Below are 15,725 nucleotides of genomic sequence, written 5' to 3' on the forward strand. Positions count from 1 at the left end.
AGTTGAGAGTAGGGAATACACTGTTTAGAGTGATCCCCATCACTCCCCTCACCAATAGTAGTATTCATTTATTTTCTTTCTGTTGCAGTATTCTGACAAGTCCCTGTACACCCAGCTGTGCTTTTACCGGTACATTTTTGATGCGGACTGTGCACTGGAGAAACTTATTACCGATCATGAGAAAGGTACGTTAAAATACTGTAATTACCTTTGAGTTTAAAGTGGAAATTTGCATCATAAAAGCCAGACCTACTGTCAGGCTGTTCACGCAGCATCACACCACTGTCTCAGAAGCAGGCCGTGGGGGCCCTTGTGAGCACAGGCTTCCCCTGCATGAGGGGCGGCGGTGTAGGAATCCCCAGCTTTGGTCCCCACTGCCTGTCTCACATTGTTCTCTATTAAAGCAGGGCTTTGGGGGAGGAACAGTACAAAAAGGACTCTTTAAATGCTATATTTTGAAAATGCTATTTTCTATAGAGTTTAGTAATTGTAATAAAGTAAGCATAGGCAACGTGATCATTGGACCTACAAAAACCAGACATTACCACAGAAAAATAGACCTTGAGTGTGTCTCTGCTGTTCTCTAAAAGCCTAGGTTCGTTGTGAAAGAGAGGCATGGGGTGGAGTTCTTTTATTAACTCCATCCTAAGAGAGTGTATCTGCACCTTTGCCCAGATGATTGGGTGCTGCCTGTAACCCTCACGCAGGACTCGCCAGCACGGTGGAGTTTAATGGGTCTGGGAAAAGCTTTGTTACATAACAAAGTATTTGAAAATGTCACGACAAGTGCACGTTTTTTTTTTTCTCCTACCTGAAAATCACATTGACAACTTCTCTGTGACCTGTAAAAAAAAATTAAAAAGGAAAATTTACGCATTTTTCTTATTCGTTACCTGCAGGGTGTTTATGTTGTTTGTCAGCGAATATTGATTCAGCATTTTGTTGGTCAGTATTAAGGCTGGAAGTAGCCTTAAGTATATCAAGAAACCTCAAAACACTGCTGGATTTCCTCCTGTAAGAATCTCCATGCTGCCCTTGACTTGGTCTTAACTGATTTCAGTTCTGGTCATAATTGACCAGTTTTTTCCATTTACAAGATAGGCTAAAAATTATTTTTTAAAGGTCTTGACTTGTCCTTGGATATAAAACAGTTTACTGACTGATGGAGGAGTTGGTTCAAATATTAGTTTCATGGTTTTGGATATTCACCAAGAACTTGGGCTACATACAGCATATTTTCAGTGAATTAGTAAAATTTATGTAATGTGAAGGAAAAATTTCTTCTTTTCATTAATAACTGAGGGGTTTTTTTTTGAACTTCTGTTCATGGCTCGTGTCTGGCCCATGTTTACTTGCAGTATCATTAATAGTTTTTTCTCTTTTAGCCTGAAGGGCATTTCCTTAAAGGCATGAGTTGAGAGAATTGTGTACAGATTCTCTTATGAGTACATTATTTCTGTCTGTTTTGTTACCTCTTTATGGGAATCAGTATATTAGTTAGAAGTTGTTCACCCTTTACTTTTTTCTAAATCTAGTCATTTCAGATTGTTCGCTAGATATCTTAGACAGCTAGAGGATGGACTTCTCTTCCAAACATCTCCAAAATTTTTAGCTGAGGCAGCTGAATCAGTCTTTGATCAGCCGTTTTCAAAAAGTCCATTGAGATTTGGAGACACTGTGGAGTGATCTGGAAAGTCACTGGAGACTTACTCCGGCCTTTTACAGGAGTGCACATTGCTCTCCCAGCACATAAGAGGGAATAGAATAGCTACTTAGAAGCTTCTTAACTTGGCAAAAAGGGGAGAAGTCTTGACAGTATCTATACCCTCACACAATTTACTATAGTTCTCTTTCACAAGTTTAAGAGCTGGAATGCTTTTTTTGTCATTTGCTTCTAATAAGTACACTATCTAGGAGTTCAGGGTCATAATGGCACTATGTGTGAGTTACTGACAGGTTCTTGTACATGTCAGAAGGCTAAAGAAAATAAACTAAAAGAAAGATATTAAATGTATGTGTCACTGAAGGAACTTCATGAAATGTTCCAAGAACCTTTCATTTTATTTAGGGAATTTTAATTATGAAACTGTTTTCCCTTTTAGCTTCCTTCTTATTTATTATTCATAAGTTGCACTTTAGGAATGAGTGGATTAGTTGAAATTTACCTGCTCAGGGTGTTTACAGATCACTCAGTAACGTTAAGAGGTATTAGGGTACTTGTTAGGAGGGGGATATAAACTGAAACTCTGGGTCGCGCCTATCTGTATTCCAAGATCAGAGGTTTACTTCCAAGTGACATTTGATAAGTTCCCCTTTAAGAGTCAACTGGGGTGGGGCGCCTGGGTGGCTCAGTTGGTTAAGTCTGACTCTTGATTTCTGCTCAGGTCATGATCTCAGGGTCATGAGTTTGAGCTCCGCTATAGGCTCAGTCTGCTTGAGATTCTCTCTCTCCTGCTCCCTCTCCCTCTGCCCATCCCCGGCCTCAGAAAAAAAAAAAATTGAAAATCTGTTGGAACTGGAGGACAAATATATTTATTCAGTTTGGACCAAGGCCAGAACACCAGTAGATGTTACATCGGGAGTCTTGTGAAGAGCAACGACCATTACACACAGTTACATTATTGGCAATGGAGTCTAAGTGTTGTTTGTCACCAAGTGCCCTGGATTTGGCATGTGAAGTATTTACTAAAGTAAATACTTCAGTATTTACTGTGTACTCTTCTTTACTGTCTGTAAACAATAACAGCGTAACAATGTAAACAAACAACAGTTCCCTAAGATTGTTTTACCATTTCCCTTTGTAAAGCCCGTGTTTTAAAGGTTGTAACTGGATGGTGGCTTTAATTTTTGTTTGACACTTGGCCATTTGACGGCCATTTGACTTGGAAAAGTCACAAATTATTTGAAAGAAGTTTATTTTTATGGTAAAAAGTAGCTCTTGTCAGAGCTTTTTCCTGTGCTTTGCTTTCAAACGAAAGTTTACGGGCCATTAGTCCATAATGTGAATTAACCCCATTTGGTATTTTTCCTTACCTTTAAAATGCTAAAGGACTGTTATTCACTTTGATGAAGTATTTACTGCATATTCACTGTAACTACATAACATTTTAAAAATCTTATTTCTGTAAGACTTTGGCTTTATTATTGTAACTGCTCCAGAATGTTACACAGATGGCATAATAGTTCCAAAGGCAGTTTTAGAGAAACCTAGTGGCAATGTGTGAAGTAAAAATCCATTTCCACAATGGCATCACAAAATGGTCCCATTTGACTGCCTCATCCCATGGGGCCTTGGCCAGAGTAGGGATAAGTGAACAGTTTGGGGGAGACATGAATCCGTTCAAATCTTGTCCCAGTTGTCTAAATTAAGTCTGCAGGAGCAGAGTCTCTTGGTTTTCTCACCTGAACTTTTAAATTTGTTTTTTCAGCAATGGTAAAAACAGTACATACATATTTTCAATTATGTGTTGAGTGCCATCCCAGATGTTAGAGGAACTAAGATGGCCAAGGTTCCCTGCTCTGGAGGAGCTTACAGTCTATCAGAGACGGCCTGGGCAGCAAGGTGTGATAAACCACCAATCTGGTCAGATTGTTATGGAAGCAAAGAAGGGGAGCCACTAACCAAGGCTCCCTTTGTTTTTAGTAGACTATTTTTCAGAGCAGTTTTAGGTTCACAGCAAAATTGAATGGAAGGTACAGAGATTTCCTGTGTACCCCCTGCTCCCAGCTTCCCTCATTGTCAACACCCCCCACCAGAGTGGCACATTTATTACAGTTGATGAAGCTACGTTGATACAGCGTTATCATGTACAGTCTGCAGTTTACCTTAGGGTTCACTCTTGCTGTTGGACATCTGTTAGACAAATCCATAATGACATGTATCCACCATTGTAGTATCATAGTGTATTTTCACTGCCCTAAATTCCTTTGTGCTCACCCCACTTATCCCTCCTTCCCCACTAACCCCTGCCAGTCACTGATCTTTTTACTGTCTTTAGAGTTTTCCCTTTTCCCGAATGTCATATATTTGGAATCCTGTGGAATGTAGCCTTTCCAGGTGGGCTTCTTCCACTTAGTAAGATGCATTTGAAGTATCTTCTGTGTCTTTTCCTGACTTTTTAATGCTGAATAATAGTCCATTATTTGGATGTACCATATTTTTTAAGTTTTATTTTTAAGATTTATTTATTTGAGAGAGAGAGAACACAAGGGCAGGGAGGGGCAGAGGGAGGAGGAGAAAGAGAATCCCAAGCAGATCCCAAGCAGGCACCATGCCCAGTGAGGAGGCTGACAACGGGTCTCACAACCTGAGATCTCACAACCCTGAGATCATGTCCTGAGCCAAAATCAAGAGTTGGACACTTAACTGACTGAGCCACCCAGGTGCCCTGGTATCTCCTTGTTTTAAGTTGCGTTTCCCTGATGATGTACGAAGTGGAGCATCTTTTCATATGTTTATTTGCCATTTGTGTATCTTTGGTGAGGTGTCTCTGGCTCATTTTAAAATTTTTTTTAATTTAATTTAAATTTTTTTAAAAGATTTTATTTATTCATTTGACAGACAGAGATCACAAGTAGGCAGAGAGGCAGGCAGAGAGAGAGGAAGGGAAGTAGGCTCCCTGCCGAGCAGAGAGCCCAATGCGGGCCTCGATCCCAGGACCCTGAGACCATTACCTGAGCTGAAGGTAGAGGCTTTAACCCACTGAGCCACTCAGGTGCCCTGGCTCATTTTTTTAAATTGGGTTTGTTTTTTATTGTTTATAGTGTTTTAAGAATTCTTTGTAGGGATGCCTGGGTGGCTCAGGATCAAGCCCTGCAACAGGTCTCCTTGCTCAGCAGGGAGCCTGGTTCTCCCTCTGCCTGCTGCTCCCCCTGCTTGTGCTCTCATATATATGTATACACAGATATATTATGTATATATGTGTATTTCAGTGCCTCTGGGTACACTCCATGCTGGTCATGGAGCCTGCTTAAGATTCTCTCTCTCCCCCTACTCCTCCCCTGCCTTAAAAAAAGAGAGTTCTTTGTATGTTTCAGATAATGGTCCTTTATCAGATATGTCTTTTGCAAATATTTGCCCTCGGTCTATGGCTTTTCTTTTTATTCTCCTGAGCACAAATTGCCTTTTAACTTTAGTGTTTGATTTTACCATATTCCTATGGTAGCAAAGAAGGGGAGCCACTAACCTAAAACAAAACAAAACTGTTTTGTTCCTAAAACAAAACAGAACTTTTTTTCTGTTCCTGTTCTCTTCCCAGATGCTTATCTCTTCTTACTCTCTGTCAGCTATTTGTAGTAGGGCGCTGTATTAGTCCGCGGTGCCTCCCATAACGACGTACCGCAGACTGGGTGGCGTAAACAACAGACATGTATTTCCTGACAGTTCTGGAAGCTAGAATTCTGAGATCAAGGTGTCAGCAGGATTGGTTTCTTCTGAGGCCCGTTTCCATGGTTTGTAGACAGCCGTCTTCTCCCTGTCTTCACATGGTCTTCCCTCTGTACACATCTGTGTCCTGATCTTTTCTTACACGAACAACGGTCCTGTTGGTTTAGGAACCACTCTGGCAACTTCATTTTAACATAATTCCCTCTTTAAAGATCCTGTCTCTACATATAGTCACATTTGGAAGTACTGGGGGTTAGGATTTCAATCACCACTACCACCACCACCCTGCACAGTAATATTTGGAGGGAGCTGGGGCACACTTCAGCCCGTAACAGATGGTCTTCTTGGTGAATTTTTCCATAACCCTCTTTCAACATGTTGTGTTTGTCTCTGTCAAAATTGAAACACCAGGGGCACCTGGGTGGCTCAGTGGGTTAAGCCTCTGCCTTCAGCTCAGGTCATGGTCTCAGGGTCCTGGGATCGAGCCCTGCATCGGGCTCTCTGCTCGGCAGTGAGCCTGCTTCCCCCTCTCTCTGCCTGCCTCTCTGCCTACTTGTGATCTCTCTCTCTGTCAAATAAATAAATAAAATCTTTAAAAAAAAATTGAAACACCAGGTTTTAAGACTCTGTTGAAGACAGGAACTGGAGCTAAAGCATAAAGTTTAGCAAAAAGATGGTGCTGTAGCCTTAGCCTTGTGAAAAGCATCTGTCAGGAAGTCCAGTTTCTCAGTGGAGTCTCTTTAGGCCTAGAAGGACTGTTCTTCAGGTCACCTCTGTTTCTTGCCAAGGGAGGGTGGCCATAGCCCACTAAGCAGCTCCCGTCAGGGTTGCTCTGCTCCTATGCTCCTGTCAGCGAGGTGAAATCTTACTCACTTCCCTTCTCACGGTCCTCACAACAGCGCTGTGAGGTGGCAGCGGATTGTCCCCCATTATATTGATGAAGAGATTGATTTATGTAATACGGGCTTCCTTCCTTTGCATTCCCATTTCACCCTTAAGGGCCCTTCTCACAGGACTTATCCTGAATTGTTTTATTTGACTTTCTTTTCCACCAAGTTCATTGAGGCACAGAGGGTTGTATCTTGTTTATCTGCACTTTGCCCATGGGGCCAGCTCACTAAATTTTCACTGAATGAATTTTTAGTAGAAAATAAGACCACACAAGCAGTTTCAAGGATATTGGAGTAGTTAGTCCTGGGAGGTAATTCTGTCCATGAAAGGAGGGCAATGTGCATTAAAAATTCTAGATCTTCCTATATTGCTTGGCTTGACTCAGGTGTGCCGTAAATTAATGTAACCAAAGTTCATTAGACATTTTCAGATTTGGTACCTGTCGTTTGAGCTCTTTGCAAGTTGCACTGAAGATGAGTGCATTGTGTCTCTCGTTTTGCTGATGCCAAATTTGAACTGAATCAAAAGAATGTCATGAACCGAACTGACTGCTCCTCACCCACACTACCACAGGGTCCTGTTCTCTGCTTACCCTCAGCTAAATAGTTACGCTTATGAAATGTAGTAATAATTGTATTACCTCATAGGAAATGAAGACCCAAAAGAGAGACAGCAGCTAGTACTGAGAAGTGAAGGAATCTAAGAAAAAGTGATGTGTTTTTTTAAGCAAGAAAATGAGAGTTTTATGGAAGAAATTATATGCTTTTTAATGTCTTTGGGAATGTGGAGATTTCTGAAGGTCTCAAGACATCCCTTTTCAGTGTTCAGAATTTCCCCTATTTTCCTGAACTGCTGAAGTGAAATCTGGAGAGTTTTATTATCACCGGAAGTACCGAAATAAAAACAAAGAGCTGGAGTCCTCTCTAAGCCAGTTGACAGTCTTAGAATTTACTTTGTTAAATCCTCGCAAGGCATTAAAAAGAAGGCTGTGTCAGAGACACTGTCTGGTCCAGTTCTTCTTGTACCACTTTTTAAAGCCCATGATCCTCCTGAAAAAATTGTCAAATTTTAGAAATGAGCCTTTTCTCTTTTTCGGTAACTAAAAACAGTTAAGGCACACATACAAAACAGTTCACACCTACCAGATACATATAAAAGGGAGAAGTTCGGGACCCCTGGGTGGCTCAGTGGGTTAAGCCTCTGCCTTCGGCTCAGGTCATGATCCCAAGGTCCTGGGATCGAGCCCTGCATCGGGCTCCCCGCTCAGCGGGGAGCCTGCTTCTTCCTCTCTCTCTGCCTGCCTCTCTGCCTGCCTCTCTGCCGACTTGTGATTTCTCTGTCCAATAAATAAATAAAATCTTTTTTTAAAAAAAAGGGAGAAGTTCAATTAAGCTCCAATCCATCCTTCTTTAAATCCTATTTTTTATAATTGTGAAAAGGGTTTTTTTTTAGAAAAATCAATTTTGAAATCAGTTAACTTTTATAAACTCCATTTTCCTTTTGTTTCATTTTCTTACAAATAAAAAATGACTCGAGGTGGGTCTTTTTTTTTTAACTATCCCTTTAATTAGTTGAAGTGAACTTTCATCATAGGAGACTAATACAGCAATTCAGAAGATAGTTACCTCTCTGTTTATGATTAAGTGGTTGTAGAAACAAATAAAGAATTTTGATAATAGAAAAAGTGCTTCATACAACCCTGACCTTCTGAGAAGGGTTGTTCCTGATGTTATTAGACATTACTTACTTTTAATCATTAATGATTTAGGGAAATACTAACAATATATTAAAGTCCAACACTAAGTAACCATTATGATACTAATCTGTAGCTTGTATGCCAGGTACAACAATTAGTAAGAAACACTGGAATTGTTCACGGTTGTCATCTCTGGGTGAATTAGAGGTAATGCTCCTTTATATTTGTATATACTTTCTTAATTATATAATCTGAGCATGTACTGATTTTGTAGGAAGAAACAAATTATGAACACTGAAATTTTACAAATAAATATTTTACAGAACTTGAAATAATTATTCCAATAATTTAGCAGTTGAGGGAGAAAATACCGTACGGAAGAACCCAAATCCACTTTTTCTCTGTGCATTTTTTTCCCCAAGTCAAACCAAAGACCTTGCTACAATGTGATCAGTATACCAGCAGCATAGGCATCACCTGGGAGCTTGTTAGAAATGCAAAATATCAGGTCCTCCCCAGACTTTCTGCTTCAGCATCTGCATTCATTTTAACAAGATTCCCAGGTGACACCTAGGCACGTTAAATTTTGAGAAGCACTGATAGAAGACATTCTTCGCTCTTAACAACTAAGGCCTATTCCCATTTTATTCATTGGTTGGTTAGGGCCATACTTTTGGGAAGCCTTTATAATTATAAATATGCAAACTACAGAACGCCTCCCAGGTTTATGGTCGAACTGGCATGCCAGTCTGGTCATTTGAAATACATTTTGTGATTAAGCTTTTAAAATGTAGTGGCCTGACAAGGGCAAGGAGAGGGGGCAAAAAAAAAAAACAAACCACCAAAGCCTGAGTTCTTCCGCTTTGTTTCTTCTTAACTAAGTAAGAAGAAAAGTAAAGGAGAAGTCAGTTAAGATTTTCAAAATGGCTTTCAGCTTCTCAGATCAGTGGCTTGTAAAAAGAGAGAACGGGAGTGCAATTCTACCTCCACTTCTCTCAGGGCCCTTCTGTATGTGCGCGGAGTGGCTGGCACCCAGCCGCTGCATTCTGGGCCTCGTTACAGCATTGGTCTAACATGTTTGTAAAGACTTCAAGGCTTTGAACTAGAATTTTTTTTACTTGAAAGCAAGATTCTATATCTTACATTTTGCTACTATACAATTTACTTTGGAATTTACTTTTCCCCGAGTTGCTGATCTTTCTGTTTGATTTTTATGCTCAGTACAAGAATAACAACATTGATAATTTTCCCGTGGTAGCATGGAGTTTCATACTGCTTTGTTTCTCTCTCTCAGTGCTGCCTACTTAGTTTTTGTTTTGTTTTGTTTTGTTTTTTAACTAAGGATGACTTTGCAAGGTGACAGAAGAGAAACTACATTTTCCAGGAAATTGTCACCATAGTTGCTTTGCCCATAAGTGGAAGTGTCTTGTCTCTGTACATTTTCTGTCATCTTTTTTAAGATAGCTAAAGTACTATATGAAAGTTGCCATATATTTGAGCGGTGAACTTGTGGATTCTGATAACGTTCCTTTTCTTTGAGCCCATTTCTGTAAATAGGTCACGTTTTGCACTTTTATGTACATACGGACTTACAGAAATGCTATGATAACAGATATATTATTAGTTTTATGAAACCCTTTCCTGTTAACATCTTTTCAATGGGCAGGTTTCTTGTCCCTTTTTTAGTAGTAAGTACAGCAGTGCAAAGGAGGGTACTGATGTTGCAGGATCTGTGTGACTATTTTGTGGTTGATGGTCCTCATTTGCAAAACACTGTCATTTTTTGAGTGTTGAGGGTAGGAAAAACCCAGTAAGATTTTTCTCGTGTACTTTTTAAAAATATACTTCTATCACCAATGAAGGAAAAAATATTAAACAATTTTCAGGCAGTTAGACCATAATGTGAGCTAATCACTTTATTTTGAAGAAAAGTATTTTTAAACAAGTTGAGCTAGCGAATTTACTTTTAAAATGTATTGTGCTTACACAGTAGATGGTTTTATTTCCATGATGTTTTTTACTACATAATTATACATCTTAATTACGTAATTACTATCATAATTATTATGTAATTGCATGTACTTCCACTAATTACAAAATCAGGAAGTGTAATTATCTAGTAAAAACTTTATGAAATTTCATGCACTAAAAATTATTTAAAAGGCTATTCCAGTGGTCTCCTGGAAGGCTTTCCATGTTTGATCTTAGTCCTGACTTTAGTTTAGAACTTGAACGCACAGGCCAGGATAAGAAGGACAATTATAGGCAGACCAACACAAAACTGAGTATTGTGATATGAGTAAAATGGCCTTTGTTCCTTAGGAATTACAGCCAAGGAGAATTTTGAATTTCTTTGTGATTATCGAATTGTAAAAATAACATCTTATGTTTGAGACTGTCAATGGAAAGGGGAGATTTTTCTTAGGAAAGAATTGATTATCGGAATTGAGAGTCAAGGAATTGAGATTATAAAACAGCCAGGCCTTCTGTAATTCCTTAATGTGCATAGCTTATTTAGTGATCTCTGTCTCTCAAAGCAAAATAATAACAATGTCATTATTACTATTTAAAATTGTTTCTTTAGTTTGAAGAGGGCTTTTTTTCCAGTTTGTGTTTGTATTTACTGAGATAGGAGAAAACATATCAAAATAGCACAATCTTTTTCTACCACTGCTTGATGTCAGAAGCAGCTTTTGAGACATAAACATATACGCACAAACATGTAACATCAGACCCTAAATAAAGACAGAAAGTTTAATTCAATAAAGCTATGATGCCTTTACCATTCAAAACGACATACAAATTGCACAGTGAAACAATAGTCATGACAGCAAATTAGATATGACATCTAAATTACACTACAAAGAGAAATCCCAGAACCATTTTTGGTCTGTAGGAGTCTATTTTAGCCCAGGTTTAAAACCCAGTCTAGAGACGGCTTTATTGTCTAAGTAGGGTAATGTTGTAGAAGACTAATTGGAGGTTGGTTGAATTAATTGCAGATTAATTAGGAGAAAGAGCTTATAATACTCATAGCAGAGAAGAAAGTAGATCCTTTAAGTATCATGATAAAATGTACTATAAGTTTCAGGAATATTAAATTATCAGTATTTGTGTAACATCCATAATAATCTATTATAACATGACTTAAAGCAATTGGGGTTAGATATAGTTATACTAAATTTTCCCCTCAAAATTAGTGCTTTTTACTGGAAATGTGTTGGATCAGCTAGTTATAATGTATAATCAGTTACTTCTTTTAAAAATGCAACCTTCAACATTAAAAGGTCTGTAGTCTTAGAAGCAGATGACATTCGTTTTTTTTTTTTCTTAAAGAGTTCTAAGGAAGCACTTTGTCGTTTTATCAGTTACTGACTTTGTGTCCTTTTTATACCAGCTCAAATTTGTAATAAATGTGACATTTTTTTCTTAAAAGTCAGTGAAGAAATAAGAAAGGAAAAAAAAAAAACAGCAGCCCCACTTGCTTCAAGTAAATTAGAGGATATACAGTCATCCGTAACTGTCTCAAGCTCTCAGAAATATTTGGGATTTAAGTAGATTTGATCTGAGTTGTATTTTTCTCTAACCATCTGGGATTATTTTTAAATTGCATACCCTTGGGGTGCGTGGGTGACTCAGCAGGTTAAGCCTCTGACTCTTGACTTCAGCTCGGGTCATGATCCTCAGGGTCGTGAGATGGAGCCCCATGTTGGGCTACGCACTCAGCACAGAGTCTACTTGTTCCTCTCCCTCTGTTCCTCCTCTGCTCATGTTTTCTCTCTCTCTCTCTCCCCGCCTCTCTCTCTCAAATAAATAAAACATATTTTTTTAATAAATTGTATACTCTTTTCCTCTTGGGCATCTTTGCTCATTGACCTAGCCCTGAATTTAATGTCTCCATCATTTCTTAATTGTCTTAACTCAGTTGTGTCTTAACATTTCTTCTCAGAAGTGCTTATATTCCCTCCATTGAGATAGGAATTACCTCTCCTGCATCTTCTTAGTCTTTTGCTTTGATTTTGGTTTTTACCAGTTGCATGTGCTGTTCCAGAATAGTCTTTAATGGTTAAAAGCTGTGTTTTTGCTTAACCTTTGTCTTTCTGACTATAGTGCAGATTTGATTTTTTAAACTGACTTAATGTTTAAATTGACAGGATTCTGTTTTGTTTTGCTTTGCTTTGCTTTCTTGCTTTTCCTATAAACTGGCATGTTTATCACCCTCTGTAATTCTTTAAAATTTTTATCATTATCAAAGGGAAGCAACCCCAACTTTTCAATTAGCAATAATTGCACCTCAGATAAATCTCATTGGCTATGATATTGCCACTGCACAAAGCTTGCAACCTTAACTTTTGAAATTTAATTGTGTCATTGTGATGGCTTCAGTTACCCAGTAGCCCCAGGCCAAGATCTGGTATTAATTTGCACGTGATTAGTCAGTGCCTATGTATAATTTTAGGCTGTTCTATTGTGTCCATATAATAGGTGCTCCCCCTCATATGCAGGGAAAAACCTATCATCAATTGGTCTCAATCCTAGAGGACTTCTTCCTATAGATGTTACATGAATTTATTCACACCCATCAGCATTCTCTTACCTGGTGGTCGCTAGGACAGTGACTAGACGGAATTAGTAGCCTGCCACAGAGCTCAGTTGAATTAACTTTGATTGCATTCTGCCCATGTAAAGGCCTTGGGAAACCTTTTTCCCCTTGGTCTGTGAGCCCTGCTAGCCTTAGCACCGTCCCTTAGAGCTTAAGGCTTTAACCAGCTGCGCTCACAAAAAGATAAGTTTGCTGGCTAATTTTACACACTCATGTGCTTTGGTTGTTTTAAGAAATTATTGTAAAATCAGACTCACGAATAGGGTCATAAAACCAGGTCTGTGTGTAAGTTGGTTTTCTCTGTCTCTCTCTTCTTCACACCCCACCCCCAAGATTCATTCAGTGAGTGTTGCTGCGCTGCACCTCTGCCTTGTGTGATCTGTAAAGGGCACAGTGTAAGCAAGACCTAGGTCCTGCTTTAGACATAATAATACTTGGGATCCTTTTCTTATTCATGTATTCACCCTCTGGACAGCTACTTTTTATAGGACTGAGCTTCTTCTGGAGAACACTCACATCCCTTATTTTTTACTTTTCCCATTAGATACTAGGGTTGTTGACATTTTTCCGATGGAAAAACCACCTCAAATTGATGAAATGACCTGCCTGAGGTAGCAAAGCTGGGGAGTGTGAGAGCCCAGCATTCTTTCTGCTGTCTTGCAGCTGCCCTTTTCTTCATCTAGTAGAGAAACTTCATCCTGACGGCAAATGACTACTAGACGGGAATGGCTCGGGCAAGTCCCCCATGGAGGTGGACCCTGAGCTCAGCCTCGAAAAGTGGGTGAGACTGTGAACACACACAGTTGCAGGCATGTAGTCTGAGACTAATTCTTTCTTTCTTGCTTTTCTTTAAGTGCTCTATTGCTTATCCGGCTTTTACAAATTAAAGAACATCATTTGACAAATGCATGATGATTTTAAAACATATCTGAATTGGAGATTTGGTCAAAAAGCGCTTATTAAGAGGCTGGTTTATGTGAAGCTTTAAAACCAACACCGGAAGCTGGGAGGCTCTTGTCTCTTCACTCCCCACCACAACCGGTGGTGGTGCTTGGAAAGAGGTTGACTCCATCCTGTAGGATACATCTATCTGTCAGAAGTGTATCAAAATGTTTTCCTATCTTAAATAATTTAACTCAGAATATAATCATGTAAGTATTTTGACATGAAAATGTTACATACTGTGATATATCCACTTAGCTTAAAACAGACATCTTTAACTTTGAAAGAAAGAAGTATGGCAAGACAAAACAAAACAGAAATAGGAATTAAAAGATGAATGACAAACTGAACTAGTTTTCTTTAGAAGAGGCGACTAAAGTCCTGTTAACACTAGGACAGTAGAATGTAAAAATGTTTTACTTTGAAGTGTGGTTCTTTCTTTCTTTCCTTTTTTTTTTTTTTAAACAATCATCATGGTGAGTGTTTAGACATATGCAGGACCTGTTTGTAAAGTACATGTTTGCTGTAGAAATAATCCCAGTTGTATTGGTGGCTTACAGATTGTCTTACCAAAAATATTATAGATGCTAATAAGTCAGTAAAATCTAAGATAAAAGAGTGGGTCTGCACCTGAGCCTGTGTTCAGGAAATTATTCAGCAGAGCACACTTTGGTCTCTCTTAGTCAAGGCTTTATCACATTTAACAAATGTGCCACAGTAAATTTATTAGTATGCTACAAAGAAATTTTCAAAATAATTAAGACTAAACTACACTTGTCAAAATAAATGAATGAAATACAATTTTGAATCATCTTTCTTCACTTATTGCTCATTTGCATAATTCAGTAACTTACACAGGAGTCTTTCAGTCATTGGTGTGAATTAGCAAGGTTCTGCTATTCCTTGTTGTACGGGTGGGAATTATGCTACCATGTAATTAGCTATTCCAGACATGGACTAACGGGAAATACCAAAGGGCACAGCAAAATCTAAAGAGACAAGGCAGGGAATCTAAAGACAAGAGACAATCAAAGACACCCAACAAACTCAAGCTGGTAGACCACAGGGAATTTTGAATGAAGCCTCTTAATTTATTTTGAGAATAAGAAATCAGTAGTATGAGAGAAATCTCAACAAGATTAGCTGACTAAGCCTACTTAAAAAAAAATATCTCTATAGTGCATGGTGCGCCAGGTTAACCACTCCTGTTTGTTAGTCTGTATACAGCTCAACAAATAGCCGGCAAGTCCTTTCATGGGTATATAGTGGCTTTCCATTGAGGTTTTCACTCTTTGAAGGAGGTCGTTTATACCAATGAGATCTGTAGATGCAAATTGCTTTCCCTATATGTGAGGGGTCATTCCTTTCACAGCCTACTTGCTCATCTCTTTTATAGAGGTTTTGTTATTTTTCTGCTGCTCCCAAAGGAATGATGTTAATCACACAGACCCCCATACCCACCCTCCAACTCAGCATCCAAATCTTTTCCTTCCAGCTGTGTGAAACTTTTGTGTGCTGATCTTTGGGAACAAAACAAGCTGTTGGCAGGAGCCCTTAGCCCTGAATTAGGAAACTTTTTACTTCTCTCAACCTGGAATTTTTTATTTTTTATTTTTTTTAGATTTGCTTCTCTTTTCACCTAATTCGAAGGAAATACCTTTCTCATTGCAGCAGAGTGTCACTGTAACATGCTGGGGCATGTGGGAAATCTTGGAAGGGAAGCAGTGTCCTGAGAATGTCATTTTCGGTTTGGATTCCCAAATGATGTGAGCTCATAGGAACCAGAGGAACAGAAACATGAAGGGATCAGTTTAGGGGTTAGCTGTGAAAACCTAACTTCTGATCCTGCTACTGAAAGGCAGGGGAGATAATGTTAGTCTTTTGCCTAAGCTTAAAGAATCATGCAAACACTCATAGGTTTTAGCCTATAATGTTCAGGAGTCTTAGGAAGAAGGGGCTTCAGACGCGTGGTAGGAGCACTCGGTAAATATTTGTTGTTTCTTTCTTTCCTCCTTGCCTTTCATCCTCCCTTCCTTCTCTCTGCTAGCATCTGTCCAGCACCAAGGGCACTGACCGGGACTCCCGAAAGGCAGTATAGGGTAATAGTTAAAAGCTTGCGCTCAGGAGCCAGAATAGCCAGTTCAAGTGTTGGCTTTCCAGCTCTTGCTAAGTAAGCTTGGGGTATGTGACGAACCCCTCTACTGCCT

General features: G+C 39.1%; 1 protein-coding gene and 1 pseudogene across 2 annotated transcripts in view; one reads left to right on the forward strand and one right to left on the reverse strand.

Annotated features, from left to right (window-relative positions):
- POLA1 (DNA polymerase alpha 1, catalytic subunit) overlaps positions 1-15,725 on the forward strand; it is a 302,148-nt gene that overhangs the window by 232,999 nt on the left and 53,424 nt on the right. The window contains exons 36-37 of one of the 2 annotated variants that reach the window (XM_032842293.1): positions 89-185; positions 6,925-7,191. In XM_032842293.1, coding sequence (XP_032698184.1) covers positions 89-185; positions 6,925-6,980 — 153 coding nt within the window. In that variant the 3' untranslated portion in view covers positions 6,981-7,191. Of the gene's footprint in view, positions 1-88; positions 186-6,924; positions 7,192-15,725 lie in introns of those variants that run through there. The other variant, XM_032842292.1, reaches the window with a different exon arrangement.
- LOC116857884 lies at positions 12,190-12,311 on the reverse strand (annotated as a pseudogene).

Source organism: Lontra canadensis, unplaced genomic scaffold (assembly GCF_010015895.1).
Source record: "Lontra canadensis isolate GAN:19392208 unplaced genomic scaffold, GSC_riverotter_1.0 scaffold127, whole genome shotgun sequence".
NCBI lineage: Eukaryota > Metazoa > Chordata > Mammalia > Carnivora > Mustelidae > Lontra > Lontra canadensis.